The sequence below is a fragment of the Lissotriton vulgaris genome, chromosome 1_1 (genome assembly GCF_964263255.1).
Source record: "Lissotriton vulgaris chromosome 1_1, aLisVul1.2, whole genome shotgun sequence".
Classification (NCBI taxonomy): Eukaryota; Metazoa; Chordata; class Amphibia; order Caudata; family Salamandridae; genus Lissotriton; species Lissotriton vulgaris.
Genome location: NC_141685.1, coordinates 1,550,364,797 through 1,550,385,974, shown reverse-complemented (window position 1 = coordinate 1,550,385,974; position 21,178 = coordinate 1,550,364,797). Strand labels below are relative to the sequence as shown.

Here is a 21,178-nt window from a genome sequence, read left to right as displayed (position 1 = left end):
TCATCAAACCTCGCTCGACGCCCTTCTCGGACACTTGATATGCACTCTGGCGCATGTTATTCGTAACAGATGTCCGAATGTAGTGGCTGGTTATTTCCCACGGTTCTGTTTGGACTGTATCAGCTTTTGGAAAATGTCTAACCCAAAATAGTTCAAGCTATGAATAAAGTTTCATTTTTCGTACTGCTTCTCCATGTTCTCTAATGTCTCAGCAGTTTGTAGGCCTGCAGTAGCACGGTACTGTTTACCGTTCCAATGTGAATTCAACTTCGCTGTCAGCCACATTTCACGAGTATGACTTTCAGCCAGTATGCTTTTTTTAGATCGAGCCTGGGCAGTGCATGTGCTGCTCTGCAAGCCATGCGGTATTGGAGTATGTGTGTGAAGACCCACCCACTCTCCGCCCACATTTGTCATTGGCTTGTGTCATTGTCCTTTGTAAATGCTGGCTTCTGATTCGTTATTAGGCTTGTTAGTCCTTCCTTAGTACCACCTTGTCTTAATTTGTAACCTCCCATGAGGACTGGCCCTTTTACTTCGGTTGTTACACAGTTTGTCTTCTTTAGTCTGTAACCATTTCTTTAATGAATTTCTCTTACTGCAGGAGGGTCTCTCATGCACAGTTGCGACCACCGGCTTGTTTGTTTAACTCGTAGTAAACTGGGAGCTCTTCAGTGGCCATGGGAGACAGAAGGGGGCTACTCAGCGATGCCTTCAAGCATTTGAAATGCAATAGATCTTGCATTTACGAGCGTTTAAGCTATTGGCGTTGTAAATGGCAATGCCTTTTATTTGTTTTAAAAAACAAGACCTAGAGAAAAGGCATTGTCATTTACAATGCTAATAGCGTAATAAACTCTTGCAAATGCAAGACTATTTGCACTGCAGATGCTTGTTGTTTAGCCACTACTTTTCTTGGAGTATGTCTTTTGGATCTTGTAAGCCTACGTTGATCTGGAACAGTGAGACTACGAGTCCCAGAATGCTGAGGTCTATGGGCTGGAAAACCAGACTGACTGAAATTAACTAACATGATGGGAGGCTAGCTGAAAGCTTCAATTCCGTGTTTTCCCTTGGCCAGAGTGGTGCTAGACCTACAAGTATTTGCTGTCCACTACAAAAGTTCCTACTGCTTTCAGTGGAAGAACTTAAAAGTACTGGGATGTCAAAACTGACTTTAACAATGTTCTCATGGTTTGATATTTTTTTTCCCAAGAATTAAAAATTGGGAAGGTTAAAATCCTTTGCCAAATGCAAAATAAAGATACGTTATTGTAATAATTTGTACCAAAGGTATTCCTTGTTGCAAGCTCCTTTTCTGCTATGCTGAATGGTTGAGAAAGCTAGTGGTTTGTTACACAGCTGCATCCTGGGCCTCCCACTCTGTCACACACGAGGGTGAATTAGACGTAAAGCAAATTTGATTGCCTTTTTAGGCAAATTCCAATAATGATTATCGATGGAAACCAAGGCTCCAGGCCCTTTGGGTAACTGTAACAAGTGCAAAGTAGGTGATATCTGCTCTCTAATTGCACCGTGCACACGAGGCAAAATAAAGCTCTCGCCTTGAAGTCAAAAGTCATTTAATTGTGGGTCATGTTCACAAGAATGGTTGGAATGTAAGATTTTCGGAACGTCTCTAACGTCTGTTTCAAAAGGACTGCTTTGACAGTAACCCATAGAAATGGCTTTAAACGTGGGCCATGGTTATTGTAACTGGCCACTATCAGACTTAATCCTATTAAAATTCGCGAGCCACCTGTGTATATATACACAGCATATTCCTAATATATTTACTAAAAAAACTCTTTAAGTTAGTTAGGATTTAGCAAAGCCTAAAAACGAACGATATTTTACACTTATGATGTTCAAAGCACAGTACACATCACACCCTGCGTCTGCCGCATTAAACACTTTGCACTGGCTACCAGTGGTCAAACGGGTCCTCTTTAAGGTCCTGTTAATTACCTTTAGGGCCTTTAACTCTCAGGGACCAAAGTATATACATAGGAGGTTCTCCCAATACCATCCTTCGCGCACTCTGAGGTCCTCCAATGTCAACCTGCCGACTGTCCCGACTTTCAGACTCAGCTCGAGGGGTGGCAAATCCTTGCCAGTCCTAGGGTCCAAGGCATGGAATAAACTTCCCCCACATCTCCGCGCCATGGAATGAGAATCTGAGTTCCGAAAGGCACTGAAAACCTGGATCTTTAAGCTCCCTGACCCTTGCGCCAGAGCACTAGTATCAACATCCTGGTTTGACTACGGAAAGCAGCCTGACCAGTGTTTAGATCTTCCTGGTCAGTATAGGCGCCAAGATGCTCCTTGGAGTGATAGTTGCGCGGTATAAATACCTGTTTACATTACATTACACCCCACATCCCCTGCCCAACTTACCATTTTGCTGAAGGCAAGTGTTCAAGAAAAAAGCTGCTGTCAACAAAAACAAACATGAACGAGGCATGCGCTATGGCATGCTTTGTGTGCAATATCTGGTAAATTCACCATTTTAAAAATATAAGGAAATTTCTTTTTATCCCACCCTCACAACCAATCATCAGGCTGTCGCATGTCTTGAAAAATCCAAATGTGATCAACCAAATATGTAACTTGTTGAATATACAATTTGAATCTATATTCTGTACAAAAATGGTAACCCTTCAAGTACTCATAGGACCACTCATATCTCTAAATTACCAGCCATGAAATTCATGCCTTTTGAGTGAAGGTCTACAGTCTTGTCAAATTTGGCACAAATCTAGTAGTGTTTTTTTCCTTATTTTTGCTGTAGCAGTGAGGACAATTATTTCCTCATGGTAGCTAAACTGGAAAACGCCTCTCTGGAACCTCCCCACTTTATCTTTTTCCCCCTTGCATAGAGCCTCCTGAAAATTGGCGTGCCAGAAATTATCTGCATACAATAAGCAAGAGATGAATTTTGGGCCGTTCTATCCATCGGGACGAGAGGTCTAGGCAAATCAAAAAATGCCAGACATTTGTTCTGAATCATATCTATTGAGTGGTGGACATCACTGTGAAATGCAAATGTGTGTGTGTGTGTTGTGTGTGTCTGTATATAACCTGGTGTGTGTGTGTGTGTATAACCTGCTCGCGTGCACCAGTGGGTAGTTCTAGTTAGGACCATATTTCCATAGGAAATGCATTTTTTTGATTTGACTATATCTTTGACTCTGTTTGATGAATCTTAATGAAATTTACCCCAAAAAGTGTGCCGGTGATTCTTATTGCGCATAGAAAGTTTCGGGACGATTCCTCATGCAGGGACTAAGAAGAGTGGGTCAAAAAAAGTGTTTTCCCATGTTAACTTTCAAAGAGGTTTTAGAGGCAACTACAGTCCAAACCGCTGGATGGAATTAACCCATATTTGGCAGAAAGGTAGCTCTTGGTCCAGAAAGAACCCTTTTTGTTATTTGGTGTAAATCCTTTCAGTAGTTTTTAACTTGTTAAAATAAATCAAATTTGTATATATAGGGACGCAAATCCTCCAAGAATCCGACAGTTACTAAGCCAAAATGTAATTGGCTGCCAACACTTCAACCATGGCAGCCCTCCTGGGACTCTGTTTCAACTGAGTTCCACAAAAAACATTTAAGAAAAAAGAAACGGGGGCTGGGTAGAAGTACAGTTAACCTTTAGCTGTGGTCATAGGGTCCCAGAGGCCAGGGCAAAAAAGCATTCTATATTTTATTTTAGCCACAGAAACACGACACAGCTGTGAATCTGTGGCAAAAATTAAAAACAAACCAAGCTTGTGCTCCCAGGAGCTCCTGGGTGGGCCAGGTCCCGGTGGCATTTAAAAAAAAAAAAGTATGGGGGCACATGGGGCCCCCCTCTTAAAGCTCATAAATGGATGGCTCTGGGGACTGCTACCCCTAGGACCAGCTCCTGCTATGTCTTAGGGTGCCCTCTCCCAGTACATAGTTGTTTACTCTGACTTGGCAGGAGATTTGATGGCTCATGCCAAGTCAGAGCAAACAGGGAAAACTGCTCTCAGCAAGCAAGAGCCTTGACACCACTCCCATTGCTGAGGGTTAGTTTTCATCTGCTTCCCTGCCCGCTTAACAGCATGTTTAGCAACTCATGTTTAGCAACTCCCCATCTGAGAGCACTGCCGGATCACGAGGTGGCTTAGAGCTCGCAGGGACCACCTGTGTTACCCAATGGTGGTGACTGAGTGCCCTGGGTGGGCTCCAGGGCACCAACAATCAAGAGGCCAGGCCCCAGGGTGGTTCCCGAGGCCGAAATCAGCCCAGGGAGGGGGTTCCCGAGTAGTGTGGTACCAGCCAAAAAGCGTTTCAACACCAACAGGGGTAGCAAGTGCTATATATGTGCAAGCCCTCTACTCTTCGATCATTCCACTATCTTTTTTCAATCCAAATAACAGACTAACGTCCATTGCTCAAATTAGTTTCATATTTCCCTGTACTAATTCACCACTAATCATTTTTAGGTTCCAGAGTATCGTGCTACTCACTGAAAAAGCGATTTGAGGCCTCATAAGGGCTTACAACCACGCACTCATACTGCCATTCATACACCCACTAACTCGCTCATACAGCTACTAATGCACCCACTCGCCCACCAATAGTCACTCACACATCTGATCATACAGCCACTCACACACCCACTCACTGACACTTGCAGCCACTCGCACAGACATTCCATCTCAAACAGCCATCCATTCACACCCATTCGCCTATACACACACACTCAAACAGCTGCTCTCTCACTCATACAACCACTCTCACAGCTATTCAGTCACCCATACAGCCACTCTCACTCCTATGCAGCCACTCACACAGCCACGTGCTCCTCCATACAGCCACTCATACACCAACTCCCTCTCCAAAACAGCTACTCACACAGCCACTAACACATCCATACAGCCACTCACATACCCACTAACCTCTCCATATAGCCACACACACCCACTAACCCATCCATATAGCCACTCGCACACTGATAGTCAGACTGCCACTCAGATGGGATATATTAGAAATAGTATGACTAATTACAAGTACAGAATGAATATTCATTTAACTTATGCTGTACCTTAGTATATATCTTTAAGTCTCAGAAACGTTAATGACACACTTAGTCATGGGATGATGTCATCAGTGATGTCACTGACCATGTCACGAGTAATGTAATATGTGAGGTCATAAGTAGTGCATTTATAGTTCTCTTGGGAAAATAGAACTGCTAAATTTCATAGGTTTTGTTTGAGTGAAATCTGAGCCTAATTATAACTTTCCTGTAATCTTTGTGGGTTTTTTTTCAGTAAAAAAAAATATATAATAAATGCTATTACAAAAGGCTATCTTGATTTGTGTACTTTCAGTAGCATTTGCACCAATAGGACAGAATATTAGCTTTCTCATATTATAAATAGGGACACAATGAATTCAGTTGAACCTGTAATCTCTGTTGCTTCAAATTGACTTCCTTGTGTGAACTCTGTTCATTTATCCCACAGATCAAACACAGAGAGTCCGGTTTGGAATGTGAACCACCTGTACACTGCCCCGAAATACGGAAGGATGCTGAACAGACAAGGTACATTAACCATTGTCTATATGGCAGTAGTTATTTCGTCTGTCTGTATTAATATTGCTGAATGTATTAGGAAAGAAATACTTGGACACATGGTGCAAATGCTAAACTTGAGCTGCAAAACTAATTATAATCAATTTCTTGGAATTTGGACTATCCTGGGCTTCTACTGAGTACACTATTTATTGACCTATAATTATTTACCTGTGCTGTTGTAACAGTATTACACATGGTTCTGGGAAGAGCAATGGCCTGTTTCATCAGTCAATGTGCCATCATCTGTGGGATATATGCTGTAACTATCTGCGATCGCATGCTTTTGACTCAAATGCAAGAGGCACAATCTTCTCATCTGAGGAATCAATCCATTCTTATCATCATCCTTTGGTGGGACATTATCCTAGGCTCCATCACCTGGCTGTGTTAAGGGACAATGCTGACTTTTGTTACTCAACCTTAGAGCACAACATGCCTGGCTTAAACTTTGCTGTCTTTATGAAATATGACCAGATCTAGTAGCATCCTATTCTATATATATATATATATATATATATATATATATATATATATATATATATATTTTTTTTTTTATACCTTTATACCTACAGCAGCGGTTTTTTTTCATACCTACAGCAGAGGTTCTTAACCTGTAGTGCACGGATCCTTTGGGGTCGGTAGCACTTACTCGGGGGATCCTTTGCTGTATAGAAAATTTAATAATATTAGCAGATTGATAAAGTATATAAAGGTGCAAAAGCACAATTAAAAAATTCAAAATGGTACGTAAAAATGAAGGTATTTGAGATTGGAGGCAAAACATGATATTGATATTCTGGTATTCTTAACTTGATTTGTGGGTGCAATGAAAGTACAGTAACCAGAATCAAGAGCATGCGATTGGGGCCTCAATTGAATCATTGGTATGCTCTAACCAAGGTATTCGAAGCTGAAAAGATAAACTGATATCTATAGTCTAGCATATCAGTTTGACTTTTAGAAACAAAGCCACACTTTGAAAAACCCAACCTTCCCTTTAGAATTACGATTTTTGTATATTCTTGCACATGAATAATATATTTATTAATTTATGTACTTGTTTGATGCATGCTTATTTCTGTAATTTTGTTGACTGTTTTGAGGTAAAATTAAAAACTGCTTAGACCGGGGTCCCCAAGTTTCAGTGGAGAGTCAGTTTGGGTCCCGTTAAGTCCGAAGGTTGAGAGCCTCTGGCTTACACTACTTAGCCAGTGACGTAACATCCTGCCTATGTAAAACAAATAGGCTCCATATTACTGCACGGGCAATAAGAGCACAATTCGCTTGCATTCACATTGGAATGTTATAGAAATGTTTATCATTAAATTGTGAGTTAAGTGTTCTTCTTTTTTTTTTTTCCAGCATGTTAAATCAACCCGCTAAAGCAGTCCATTTGGTGTAGCATTCTTATCCACTTTGTTACCGCTTAATTACTCGGTGAGTTTTTTTTTTTTTTGTGAAGCCTTTCATTCTCATAAAGCTTTTTCAAGTTTTACAGAACAGGATATACAGGTTTTTTGTACATTTCTAGGTATTTACCCCAAAACAAATTGTCCCTTGCATTAGAGTCTGGAGTGGTGAGACCTGAATAAGAGCAGACTGGAGGACAGCCCATCACATACATGCGTCGTAGGCTAACCAGCCTCCTGCTCCATGCTTAATTTGAGCTGGTGGTTGTGTGTGGATGCCACCAGCTCTTATTTTTGGGAAAAGGAACTTATTTTTCTGAATAAAGTATTTAGCGAGAACAGGAGAGTGGTAGAAACACACAAATCTTAAAGCCTTGGTTTTCGGTGCACTGACATTTAATTGCATTGGCCGCAGGCTTCTAAGCAGAGCTTCAGTGACTGTCACCCTTTCTGTTAGAAATCAGGCACTGCTCATGCTGTCTTTAATAGTCTAATGCCCCTCACCTTCGTCTGACCAATGCATAGACTAATATTAGTTCATCCCAAAAATCAATTGGGGAAGTGTACAGGAGATGATAGAATCACCCTCCTGAGCTAGACTTGTAAACAATGGGATTCTACCAATGTGAGTGGTGACTAATTTTATATGATTTTGTATATTTCTCTAAACTCGTGAATACACTGCAATGTGAAAATTAGGCCTCTCTGCGGGTGGCAGAATGAGGGCATTGTGTGTTTTTTTAAAATACCCCTCACACACTATGAATCCCATAGTGTCATTCTCCCATCATTGGGGTCTTCCCGTCCCTCTACGGGGCGGGGCGTGCTTCGACCTACGAGTGACGCGGGAGCACTTATATTTTTAACAATAGGCTATGTGAAGTGATGAGGATAGTGATATGTGTTAGGGAGTGTAGGGACCTATTTACGTGAATGGTAGTGTAAAAAAGGGTTAAAAATTCCCTGGCTAGTCGAAAAAATTAACTTTAATGGTTTTGCAAGCTGGGAACATTAAAAGGGGGTTAGTAAGTATAATTACAAGTGTGGTCTACTTTGTCGACATGACATGTTTCATAGGCAGACCCCTCCTGCCTACTCATCAGGACCTTTTTTGATCCCTACAAAAATACTCAATTCTAAACTAAATGTTAAATGCCTATGGTCCTAAAACTTAACAGCAAAAATTGGCTGCTAGGTTTAGCCTCGGGGCTTGAGTTGGCCCTTAGTGAGGCATTATCATGAAAAATTACCCAATATGGTCTATTTGAAGCGTGGTGATAGGGCCTCATGAGCCTGCATCTTAGGGTGATTAGTTGACTGGTTAGTGACCGCATGCCTAATCTGGCTTTATTCCATACCCTTCAGCAGCTCCGTAGACTAATATTGGTTCATACCTGTTAAGTGAACATTTTGCTTAAAGTTGGAAAAGGATCCAATGCTTCTAAATCGCCTACCCATTGTCTTCTTGTTGCTTCCTATTTTCCTTACTGCTAGAACCTTGTTCCCGACCCACCTTTTGTGAGTCTAGTGCAATAGATGTACCTTAATTTTAGTGTGCAGGTTATCCCACTACCATACATTGTATAAATAAAGTGTGCTCAGTGTAGGATATGTGATTCAACTAGATACTTTTTAGACCAATCTTTCAGACCACTCACATTGGACCAGGCATTACTTCCATTTAAAATTCCCGCCGTAGATGTGCATTATGGACGCACAGCACTTGGATTTAACAAGGACGGTGTAAACTGTTTGCAGGCTGCATTTGCTTGGGGTATTACCAAGCTTTGCTGGTTAAATGGGTTTAACCTATTACCGACAGAAGAAACGAGCATAAATGCGGTATTTAAATACTTCTCCTTATTTTATTTACCTTACCCCTGTGCATTTAAAACCTTCTACAAAGTACACCAGTTTACAATCCGGTAAAGTCAACACACAAGTGGGTTTTAGAAACCTTTTTTTCTACCCTATAATATTCTACTCCACATGTTTTTTCTTTGACAGTCGCTCCCCGGCCAAGTATAAACTAAGATCTCCATCTGGTACCATCATGTTCATTTGGTACTGCATGGTGAATGGTTACACTGGTACAGGGGCCTCCTATGGGTAGTTCTGGAGCTACAGATAGCTCACCAGTACACTTGAAGGGCCTCCTCTAGGTGCAATCCGCCTCAGTTTGTAATTGAGGGTGTAGTCTCATTGAAGAAGACACTACTACTTATTTTTGGAATCTTGAACTAGCAGCCAAGCAAACCCATTGTAGAGCCACACGCTTGCATACCAACTCACAATGTGACAGCCTGCAGGACTTGCAATATGGCCGCCTGTCTCCACTCTGTTTGCAAATGTCACATGGATATTTGTCACTTTGCAAGCCCATTCTGGCAGTGACCCAGTGTGCGTGAAAAAACAAGCTGTTCATGGAGGGTTTTTACCTAAAATGTAACGGGAGTTTTTGATAGAAACATTTGTATTCTGAGAAAAGGATATGCTGTTGTTTGAAAGCAAAATGATTGAAAATCCAAAGCATGCGTTAAGCTTATCTTCGAATCATACATAGTTTATGCTGTATGTGGGAGATTTATGGCTGTTGGCATTTCGTATGTGCTACAGGACACTCTCTGTTGGGGCTGCTATTCATTAGTCATGTGGACTAATTTTTTATTGATAAAGCTTTTGCCGACATTGCTGTTGGTAACCCAGTCTTATGCTTTGAGGTGTTTTTCTTGCCATCTAATTTTTTATATTGAGTATACACAGGATATCGCCACCATCGGCACAAATAGCCAGAGTACCCAAATGTGTAAATCGGGTGCATACAGCACCCTCCCAATCACTCTCCTCACTGTCCTTTTCCCATTGCCTACATGTGAGCCACATGAAATAGGGCTCCTACATGGGCCCCCCAGCCCCTCAACAACCAGGGCAAATCCATTGCTGTGCATGAGGCCCTTATCAGCTGTTTTTCTCAATTGTCCTTTGGGTACACCCAGTGGTACCCGCGTGCTGCAGGCAAGCTGCCATATAATACACCTCTATATCTGGTCATTCCAGCCATCCAACGAAACAAGGCCTCCTGAGGGTGTAAAGACCCAGCCTCACATGCTTTCCAGCCTTTAGTAGTAAAGTTAATAATGTATCTATGTCCACAAAGAAGCCGCAAGGGTCTCGTGCAGCGAGCCCTGCACAGCACTGCAATACCACCATTTTCATCAGGGCCACCCTGCCCATTAGTAACAAAGGCAATGTTTTTCAAAATAGGATAGATGCACTCAATCCGTCCACCACACAACCTATATTCAGGGGTGATCGATTCTGCTGCTGTCTGTGCTATCTTGATTTCTAAATAATGTACATGCCAAGTTTTCCAAAGCATGTCTGTGTCCGGTAGATGCTCAGGAGCTGTGACACGAAGTGCAGACTTTGGTTCATATGCAGCTCCAAAATGTTGCCGAACTCTCCCAAAAGGGTGGGCATCTAATACTCTGGCTGCCTGAGAAAATCATCATATAATGTGACCATTGGTCGCTGTTCTCCCAATGGAATACCCAAGGGCTCCATCACCCATCACAATGTACTCGCCATGTGCTCCATCACTGGTGCAAAAAGGAGCAGAGACAGGGGACAGTCCTGCCTGGTCCCTCAGTGCAGCGAGAACCACTCAGACGCCATCACTCCTATCTGGAGGCTTGCTCCGAACTTGGCATAAAGTAACTTCACCAAACCTATATACTTGGGACCCAACACTATATTGTCAAGACCATCCATAGGTGTTCCCAGTTTAGAGTTGAACGTTTGTTCAATATCCAGAAATACCATCACAAACGCATCCACCTCAAGTTGAGGGGCATGTACACGTAAGCAAGAGGTCTGACATTACAGAGTGTATTATGTTTCAGGATGAACCCGCACTGATCCAAGTGCACCAGGCAGGGCAGATGCTGTAACAGTCATGTAATAGTCTCGTCGCCAGAAGCCTGTTGGAATTGTTCCCTCCCTCTCGATGGCCCAGTCTGCAAGTTTCCTAAGGTCCGTGCGCAGCAGGTAAATATCAATGGCCACTGATCCTGTTTTGATCACCATCTTCCCCCTTGCGCTACTGATAGTTGCCATCAGATCTGCCAGTGTCAGGGTACTTACTCCCTACTCTCCAGCCCCAGCTCTCAGGGCAGAGTTCCCCCCCCCCTTTCCCCCTCCCCCCACCCAGGGGAATCAAATGGATGTAGTTCACAATTTTGTTTGTGCTGGCTTTGTCAATTTATCCTTTCACATGCTGCAGCCACAGCAGTTCTATATGGGCCACAACCCCAACTTCCTGCAGCAAACAACACTGGGCCTCACCCAGTCCCATGGTGCCTCTCACCAGGAATGAAGGCCATGACAACCAGCACCCATGAATTTCTTGTGTCCATTCCATTTCTCCCATACAGTTACACCATGGGTCCGACATCCACAAGAGGCCCTACATGTAGTTCCCAGTAGTAGGCTCAGTCAGGCACTCACTGGGTACCATCGGGCGCATTCTTCATGATGTGGCAGGTATTGGGGCCCTTCAGGGCTGCTCTCTACCATGTAGAAGTCTAGATGGCAGTAGGTTCAGTGCAGCCTGTTCAGTGCAGCCTATCTCTATCGCCAAGGACCGCATAGGTCTCCTCCTGTGCACTCAGATGTATTTTTGCCAGGCCTCGTAGCCCCAGGAGGGTCATTCTGGACATGCCAACAGCCTCTGACACACAGGAGTCTTCTCCCCCACTGGTCTTGCCGGGTCTAAAGCAGGAAATTATCGAAATTGTCGAAATTATCAGCAATGCAGACGCAGCTTGTCAGTCTCCAATGCTCCCCAGCAGCCGTCCCCATGCCAGCAGGCTTTCTCCACTCTCTCCTTCGCGGCCATTCACCGGGGGCCACTCCAGGCACTGCGGTCCCCCGTTGCTGGCAATCTTACCCCAGCCACCAAAGCATTACGACTGGTCCGGCTGCAACGTATCCTGCACCTGACTCCATAATCACTATAATTCCTGTGACATCGCCAGTTACTGCTGTCAGCTGGTTGGTGTTCTATCACCGTACTAAGTCTTCGATAATGTCCTGATAAAATACTGTATCTAAAATAACGGAAGATGTAAAGTCATGACGGTATACTATAAGCATAGTCTTATTTACATTCTTAGCTCCAACTGTTTGTCTTGTAGATGTATGTATCTCTATCATGTGTTTGTGCATTATTATGTGTGCATGTGTGTGTTCGTGTGTGTGTGTGTGTATATATATATATATATATATATATTTATATATATATATATATATATATATCTGCTCCAACGTCATCTGTTAAGCTAAATGTTGAGTGAGGTAGCGTATTGGGTTTATGTACTATTACCAACAATACAATATGAAGAACGTGGCAACCCCTAAGGGTTGCTTTGCCGATCCACAGCAAGATTACATAGACTGAAACTGTATGTTTTAGAGTGATGAAGGTGCTACACAAATCCGCGATTTTGACTCAAATGCGGTTGGAGTATGCACACAATGTGTGGACTGTATTTACAAGATGGCGCCCATGGATTTTCAGAGAGCGCGTAGTCCCTCATTTGTGTTACTAAATTGTTGGTTGCTTTTAAGATGTCGCCCGAGCAAATGTTTGACACAGAAGAAGGGAGTTCCTCCCGAAACGCATCTGTCTAAGGCGTGAATAAACCCACCTTTTTGATAAACGTTCCCGTGAGTGCTGTTTGTTTTCTCAGAAGAGATGAGAGGACGTTGGAGCAGGCATTGATATCGCGGGCACGCCACCGGGAATACAGCACCCGCTTATTGCAGTGACTCGTTTCCTGGCGCACTTTGGAGCTGATATAATATATATATATATATATATATATATATATATATATATATACACATACAATATAATCCAGTCACTGAAAAAAACAAAGGTTACAAGGACGTTATAGTTTGGAAATAGAATTTTATTTTAAAAAAACTTAAATTAACTTAGCAAACATAGGCTACAGGGACTTTATAGTTGGGTTCATATTTTACACACCGATAACAATAGAAAATAGAAATCCAGCAGTTCTAGTCCTACTCTTCTCAAGAAATGAAAAGTTATGCCCTAAGGTAACACAAATTTGCGCCCGTGCCATGTACAGCTTTCTCACCAATCATTTTATTGCGAATGTTACAGTTCTATTATAAATAATATCATGGACGATCTCATTACTGATGTAATATGTGGGATAAGTAGCAGGTTCAGAGAACTCGCACCTTCGCCATGCAGTAACTATAACATCCCTGTAACCTTTGTTTTATTTTCAGTGGATTTGTCTGGTTTTCTTAACAATAAGTAATATTTAATTGCAGCACGTTACACTAACCCACTGCACCCCCTCCCCGTGCCGATTTGTGTCCCGAGGCAAAGCCACTTAATGCTGGGTGCTCTGGCCTCACCCAGACAACACAGAGTGCACTGTTGGGGAGCACGTGGTGGTCCCAGGGCCATAAACCACTTCGGAGGGGTGGCCTCATGTCCCCCCTCCCAGTGAATAAACATTGGTGTGCCCTGGGGGGTGGCAGTCCTCAAGGCCTTAATGGGCCCCGGAGGTGGGTCGGTGTGCTCCCTCCTGTAAAAGATAGGCCTTACCCCGGGGAAGGTGGCGGTCCCCGGAGCCAAAATCCTCCATGGGGAGGGAAGACGCATCTGTTTTTTATATTTTTTATTTTCCCAAGATTTGTGTATCTGCCGATTTCTGTTCTGTAGTAAACTCTTTGTCTTTTTTTTTTTAATTAAAATTATTTTTTTATAAAGCTTTTGGGCTCACGCCACCATGCCTAGGGGAATCTGGGTATACCTTCAGTGGTTTGGCTGTAGTTTTGTTAAAAAAACCTATGGGAAATTGCATACGGAAAATGCACCCCTTTTTCTCTGCCTCTTATTTACAAAACACCCTGAAACTTTACAGACAGTAGCTGTGGATCGGCGAGATTTCAGTCCATTGCCCGCCGTATTAAGGAGAGGGTTATTTGCCGATCCACGGCAATATTACGTTGTAAATTCCTCGTTGTAAATATGTGAGGTTTTTAAATAATGTGTATCAACATTAGTAATCACTAAATGAATGTGTTATTTAATCTTAATCATGCTACTGTAAGAATTACATGCACTAGCAAGATGGCGCTCATGCGCCAGTCCCCTCTCTATGCTTACCAACGAGAGTTGTTTGTTATTTTGAAATAAAATGGCGCCAGATCGCGCATTGCGGTGTAACAAACATTGAGGAAGGAAGCGTGGCTTCCGAAACGCGTCTGTGCAAGTAAAGTTGCTACCAACGAGAATTCCCGAGTGTGCTGTCTTTATTTCCACCCGGGACCGGGAGGGAGAGAGCTTTCATATTTCAAGCGCGAAGCTCTGACGCGCTCAGACTAGCACCCGCTGCAAGAGTGCCCCGAAACTTGGAGCAGTGAGCATGGATATATATATATATATATATATATATATATATATATATATATATATATATATATATTTTACTTGCTCTTTAAGGTATAAAGAAATGGAGCTAAGAACCATAAAGGACTTACATGATTTTCGTTATTTAGTATTCTGGATAAGAAAATTAAGCACTCAATATTGTGACATACATCTGGTGCAAAGTCTGTGCACTGTTGTGCCAATATCTGATGTGGTCACTGGTCACTGCTACAACAATGTTTAAAGGCATTAGTAGATCAGGACTATTTTTATTGATCAAAAGTAACTCTCATTATGGAAAAGGTTGGAGAGCCCCAGCTCCATTAATCACAATTTATCATGTGCATCTCATGATTATAACCTTCATCTTTATCTCAATAGAATCTCTCACACACATGCATAATCTTACTATCTGCTTACATCTGCTCTCCTTTGATGTTATGTACCATAGGAAGGGCATGCCTGGTATCTCCTTTTATGATGTACAAAGCTGTATGATTTCCATCATCTACAGCAATGTAATTGACTTGCGTGTGATTGGTTGAGCATCCTAAGTGTAGGCGATGTCGCATTTTAGTCTATTTAAATGTAATTTGATAATGATCGACACAATCAGAAATTTTAGTACAGTCTCATTTATCCTTTTTTATTTTTCTCTGCTTCACAGGTAACAGTTCTCACATTTTGCTTCACAAATGAAGCCATGTAAAGCACACCCACATCGATCTGGCCTGATACTGTCTTCATCGGATCCACTGCGACTCTACTGATCTTTCTGAAGATTAGGACTCATCAAGTGCTCGCACAAGGAAATCAAGCCATGAGCAAAGTACGGGACGTGCGTATGTGCTGGACAAGATTACTATTTATGCACCCTTTAGCCTGCTGTGCCAACAGATGTGGAAGTATCTGGAACTGCATGCAGGACAATGATGTTGGCAGACAAGAGCATGCATCAGGAAGCGCCCAAAATATTTGATTACAATGATAAAAAACATCTAATGAAATACCTTTCAGCTAAAATTGCCTTCCCTTTCAGCATTGTACCATGACAAGAAACTGAGCGAGTTATAATGGCTTTGCATTTACAAGCCCAGAGGATACAAGTGTTCAATGTTTTTCATATGTACATAGAGACTTCATTGAACTTCCTTGCTTATGCACTGGAAACTGCAGATGTAGATGAGTTGCCAATGTATGTGGCCTAAGAGTGAAATGTGTTGCGTGGGTTATGAGCGAGTATTCCAAAACATAGTTCAGTGTTGCTCCTCCAGTGGATCCAAAGATTCATTTACCCACTTTGACACTTTATTTATGCACCATTGCCATGTTTAAAAACAGAAAATTCCCCCAACCAACTCTCCTTCCCTGCCTTCTTGTTGGGTTGACGCATGAATAAAACAGTGGAAGGCAGTATTGTGCAATATGTGGAGATCAACGGCGAGCTGGGCTAAAATGTGACCTAAGGAGATCATTTGTTTTGTTTTCCATTTCATGGTGGACTATGGGTTAATCAGAGATGCTCCTCTCTATTGATCTGCCCCGGACAGCTACATTGCAATTTGGAATGGCCTATTATCTGCTTGGGCTGATTGGATTTCAGTGGGAGCCCCATGGAAGCGGCTCTGAAAGACCTTGCTGAGTGATATATTTTTTTTTTACATGGTTCCGTGACATAATGTATGTTATTTTTAACCAGTGCCATATGGCCTCTTTCTTGAACAAATCTCCCTTTCCCTCCCTTTTTAAAATCCTTGCTTTTGTAAAGTATCTTAATTCATGCATTTTTATATTTTTATACTGGGTACATATATCTGTACAGAGAGAATTTGTTATGTGTGTTGTCCCCACCCCTCAGCTTAAATGTTATGAGCAAATGTAAAAGAACATATTCTAAATACCGATTTCGGTTCCAAGCCACAGCTCACATGGTTTGTGGAGGATGACCAAAAGCAATGCAAAGGCATGTCCGCTCTGGTGGGAGTTTCTCTCCACAGCTGACGAAATAATGAAGCCAGTGTGCAATGGCTAAAATAATGATGTTCTTTTTTTGGAAAGACTCCTCTAATAAAAAGATTAGTGGACCGGAGGAAGGATGTGTTCCTGTTTATTCATTTATATATTTGCACGCAGTGCTTTATTTTGGTTGAAATAAAATGGGTTATCCCAATTGGCTCTCCATTTTTAACTCCAGCAGAGATTAAAAAATCAGCGTGCTTTGAGTTTTGACCAGACAACCAATTTGAATAAATTAAATTGACGCCACGTTTTGCATTGGGTTCAGAAGGGAAGGTTACTTAGAAGCCAGTGAGACCAAGGGAGCAGATTCCAGTACTAGGCAGACAGATATCATTCTAAAAAGAGCGTCTGCTGACTGTTTTGGACAGGAAGACTTACACCACCAAAGGTTCTTATTTCTAAACAGTAAACTTAACCAACAAACAAAAATCTGGCAAATGTATTGTTTAATTGGCATTGCCTCAATTATGGTTTTCCGTGGCATGTTATGAAATTGTGCAAACCCGGAGGAAAGGGTGGAACAAAGGGCTATTGAAACAAAAACTACCTAAAGACAATCCTCATGTGTGTGAAATGTATTTGGTACCACATCACCATGCTCTTCACCAAGCACCCATCTTCTCTAATGATTTCTGCGTATGTTTCTGGCACAATCATGTTGGGGCACTCGTGATGTTATTTTGTGGGTTAAGTCATTTCTCACAAGGATCCTTTTGTGCATAGAGCCACTTCAGAGCTACAAATGTGTTCCAAGATGCAAATGTCTTTTATAGATTCATCCTTTTAGCAAATGCGGCAGAGCCTTCTGTTAGCACCCCTTGCCAAGAGTTATAACAAATTTCAATTAAAGCATCCACTGTGGGTCCCTCTAAAGTACATGCTGCTCATCTTATAATATGGCAGCATTTCTATATCCTATTTAAAGAGCCTTGATTTTTCGTGGAGGTCCTCGAAATTGCTACACCTATGTTTTCTACTCACAAACTGCTGTGCTCTGGTTTTATTCCGCATCCTCTCCCTTTGCTAAAATTGCACCTTATTGATAGTTTTTTATGTGACGCTTCGAAATTCCCCAAACGTTGTGCAAAAGATTAGAATGCTGCACAGTCAAAAAGCAAACCCGATTAAATGCTGTTGTCTAGTGCACCCAGCGGAGTAACACCGGTGTAATGGGTCTTAGCGCAAGCATGCGAAATGGGCTACCTACCCCAGATTTAGGTAGGCAATCTAGCCATTCTTGGGGTGCAGAGAGCCACCTTCTGGCCTGAGGGTACAAGAAATACCTACATACCCTGTGTTCACCCAAAAAAGGAGAGAAGTCGTTTTGGTTTGCAGAGGAATGGAGCAAACATGTTGCGATGTATGCCATTAAGTTGTACAAGCTCTAAAAATGGAAGCAATTGTTGCTTTTTTTATCACTTGTGAAGCAAACTAATTTTGCTTCATTTAATCTCTAAGCAGAATAAATAGCAAACTTTAATTTTACTCTTGTGTTCTGATGCCTTTCTTTATGGTTAGTGGCGCATACTAATTTTGTATACACATAATATATTATTGAAAATGACTCCATTCTTTGACACTACTGTAGGGTTGATAATAGAGACCACTAGGCCCATGTCACTACCAATTTTCAGGTCCCTTTGAGCACTGGAGTGTTTTTTGTTAGTTACCTCTCCTGACATCCCTCTTGTGACCACTCCAGTCCTTTATACTTTCTTGGACTGACACGTCTCCCCCACTCATGCTGAATATCAATTCCATGCATTTTCCTCGTTTGTTTTAGGTGCTCAATCCTATTATTTCTGAACCTCCACTATTGGTGAATCATCAGTTTGTTTGAATGTGTGCACCTGGTCTACTGTTTACTATAGCCTTATCAAAGTGACTCAATCAAGTCTCCCTTGCTTGCTCTCAGTTTGCACCACAATAGTCCTTGTTGTCCTCCTTCATAAGAAACCTGTTATATACTCCTAACTGAGTCAATAGCTTTTTCTGGAGTGTCTTCAATGTATCTCCTTTTGCAGAGGGGACATCCTGATCTGTATATTATGTTTCGATAAAGGTCTCTGCAGTGATGCCCAAGTTTTTGTTAAAATGTCCTTTCCATGCTTGTCATACTTAACCCGCTGCCCTTCCTGGACCCAAGAATTTCACAAATTGCCTTAACATGGTCTTTGTTTTTTATAAAGTCATTGGGTTAGTTAACCCAAACGTTCCCTCCTGTCTGGTGATCTGTACTCTCCCCTCATCTCTTATTGCTCCTGAAGCTCGATCAACCTCAAATTGACAACTTTTCAGATGATCCTATTAAATCTCACCACTTACCTATTACTAACTTCCAAATCTTGATGCAGTTTGCACAGAACATACTTGGACATGTCTAGAAAAACCCTGTCACACTTTTTCCTCTCTTTTATCGAGTCCTTGGTCACGCTGTCTGGAGGTAGTGCAGACTGCCCACTGGGTACTTATCACAACCATTGGTGTAAAAAAAGCTTTGGTCTAATTGTGCAGGAAACTCATGGAGTGGCCAGCACTGATCTGCACCCTAATTCTAGTGGCTAGTTAAGAATGAGTGAATTCCTGTATGCTCTATAATGATTTTGACAGTGAGCATATCTATACAGCAATGCAGGTTGCCATTTCACTGTAACCTGAATAGAATCTTAAGAGTTTTCAGTATTATTCCATATCCAGCAGATGACTCATCACATGCACGTGGTTGTACCTTCTGCAAGTTGGTTCATCTTAAAATCAAACTTCAACATAAGAAAGTAGGTGACTAATACTTGTGTGGAGACATATATTGTGCCCGAACTATTGCAACTTCTTATGCTACTCGTGATGCCACTTAGATACGATGTGTTTTGTCACCCCGTAGACCTAAAAAATCAGCCACTGGTCAATCAAGGCTCGGAAACTGCTTGGATTGAGGTGGGAAGGCTATATTTGTTTTTTGCTGAAACGTTTAACACCCGCAAGTCTCCATACTGGTTTATTTAAACCAGGAAAGTAATGAATCTTTGACAGTTTTGTTTATGGCCAGTTGTGTTTTAAAACCATATCAAAAGTTCTTTTTATTTATCCGTTTGCATCCAAAGTCTGTTTTTGATGTTTTTTTTTCTAATAATACATAGTTATTTGAATATTTATTAAAAAAACCTGACTTGACCAGCATTAAAAAAAAAAAAACCTTCCTGTAAGATTTTAAACTGTGCTTCTTATTAGTTAAATTACGTTATGCTGGGTTTAACATGCCAATGTTACCTTGTCTAACAATTAAAACCAAAGATTATCATACCAACGTATTTTTTGTGCACTGGAATACTTGGAGTTCATCCATGTAATCAAATGTAGGCAACTTCCTAAAGAACAAATTTAAGTATCTCTTTTTAATTTATTTCTTTGCCATGTTGCATAATCCCTGTGATATCTAACACCTACAAGAATGTAGGTTGTTCAGATTTTATTTGCAAATTCTGGCTTTTTTTTAACTATATAAATATAATGGGGAAATTAAACACTTGCTACAAACCTAAACATTCATTATCCTTTATGCATAAGAAATTACTGCTCTGCCATAATTACTGTTGCGCCAGGCGGTAACCTCTGCAGTATTACAAATACGAACTACTGCAGGCAGTGTGTAATAAGTCAGTGTTCAAAATATATCGACCAGTCCACTTATTTTATTGAATTCCAACTTCTCCTCAATGGCAGATGAAGTAACACTGCAGCATAAAATTACACTTCAAAACTGAAGTGCTTCATTAAAAAAAAGCATTGCTTAACCTTCAAATTATGCCACCTGCTAACATTATCAATGTTAGGAGCAGAGCTGGTCATAAGATGGACAGAAATTTCAACCATTCGCGGTTAGCATTTAATTCTGTATCCTGTGCTACTGGCAGTAAAGCAGTTGCATCTGATGGCGCATTTACACCAACAACAATCCTTTGAAGTGAAGTTTACTTCTGGATAGTATTTCTCCCCCTTTAGGAATAGGCAGTATTTTACTGCCCTAGCCATGGTGAAGCCTATAATGCCGTTTCGCATTATTGTTCTCTAATGTGTATTGTTCTCTGCCTGGGTTCCTCTCTGTGCTCTTTTACATGGATCTCAGTTGCAGAAATGTCATTACTTCCACTGTAATGTGCAAAATACTACTCCTTTCTGCAAGAAAGGCAGTTTCTGAACTTGGTGGCATGTATGCAAATTTCCAGTTATGTCTAGAGTGTTCTTTCTGTAGTCATTCCAATAGTTTTCTTGGATTTCTGTGCATTTAGTTGAGACCATGTTTTTAGATTCACTGTTGTATATTATTTATGTCTGCTTTTCTGTGCTCCTAACAGCCGGTTAATGGTACAGTACACTGCAGAACTGTGTCACGGTATAAATGTCTATTTAATAATAAAGCCTTGCAAGCAGATCAATGGTACTGCACCTGTCTTTTTATGTAAAGGATCTTTTTTTTGTAGAGGAGGTTAATATTTTCAAACCTATTGTGTAATTGCAATATACTAAATAGTGTGTTTATACATATAGTTGGGTGGAAGGCAGTTGTATTTTGTTGGCCTCTCACTTTTGTGCATCAGACACGTAACCTAAAAGATCGGTCAATGCGAATACAATGCCCCCACCCCAAAGCATTAATATATTATAAACC

At 41.4% G+C, this 21,178-nt stretch overlaps 1 protein-coding gene across 3 annotated transcripts in view; it reads left to right on the top strand.

Moving 5' to 3' along the window:
- KITLG (KIT ligand) overlaps positions 1-17,997 on the top strand; it is a 160,637-nt gene extending 142,640 nt beyond the window's left edge. For all 3 annotated transcript variants that reach the window (XM_086918007.1, XM_086918006.1, XM_086918008.1), the window contains 3 exons: positions 5,498-5,577; positions 6,973-7,047; positions 15,161-17,997. In XM_086918007.1, coding sequence (XP_086774133.1) covers positions 5,498-5,577; positions 6,973-7,012 — 120 coding nt within the window. In that variant the 3' untranslated portion in view covers positions 7,013-7,047; positions 15,161-17,997. The remainder of the gene's footprint in view (positions 1-5,497; positions 5,578-6,972; positions 7,048-15,160) is intronic.
- The last annotated feature ends 3,181 nt before the right edge of the window (positions 17,998-21,178 follow it).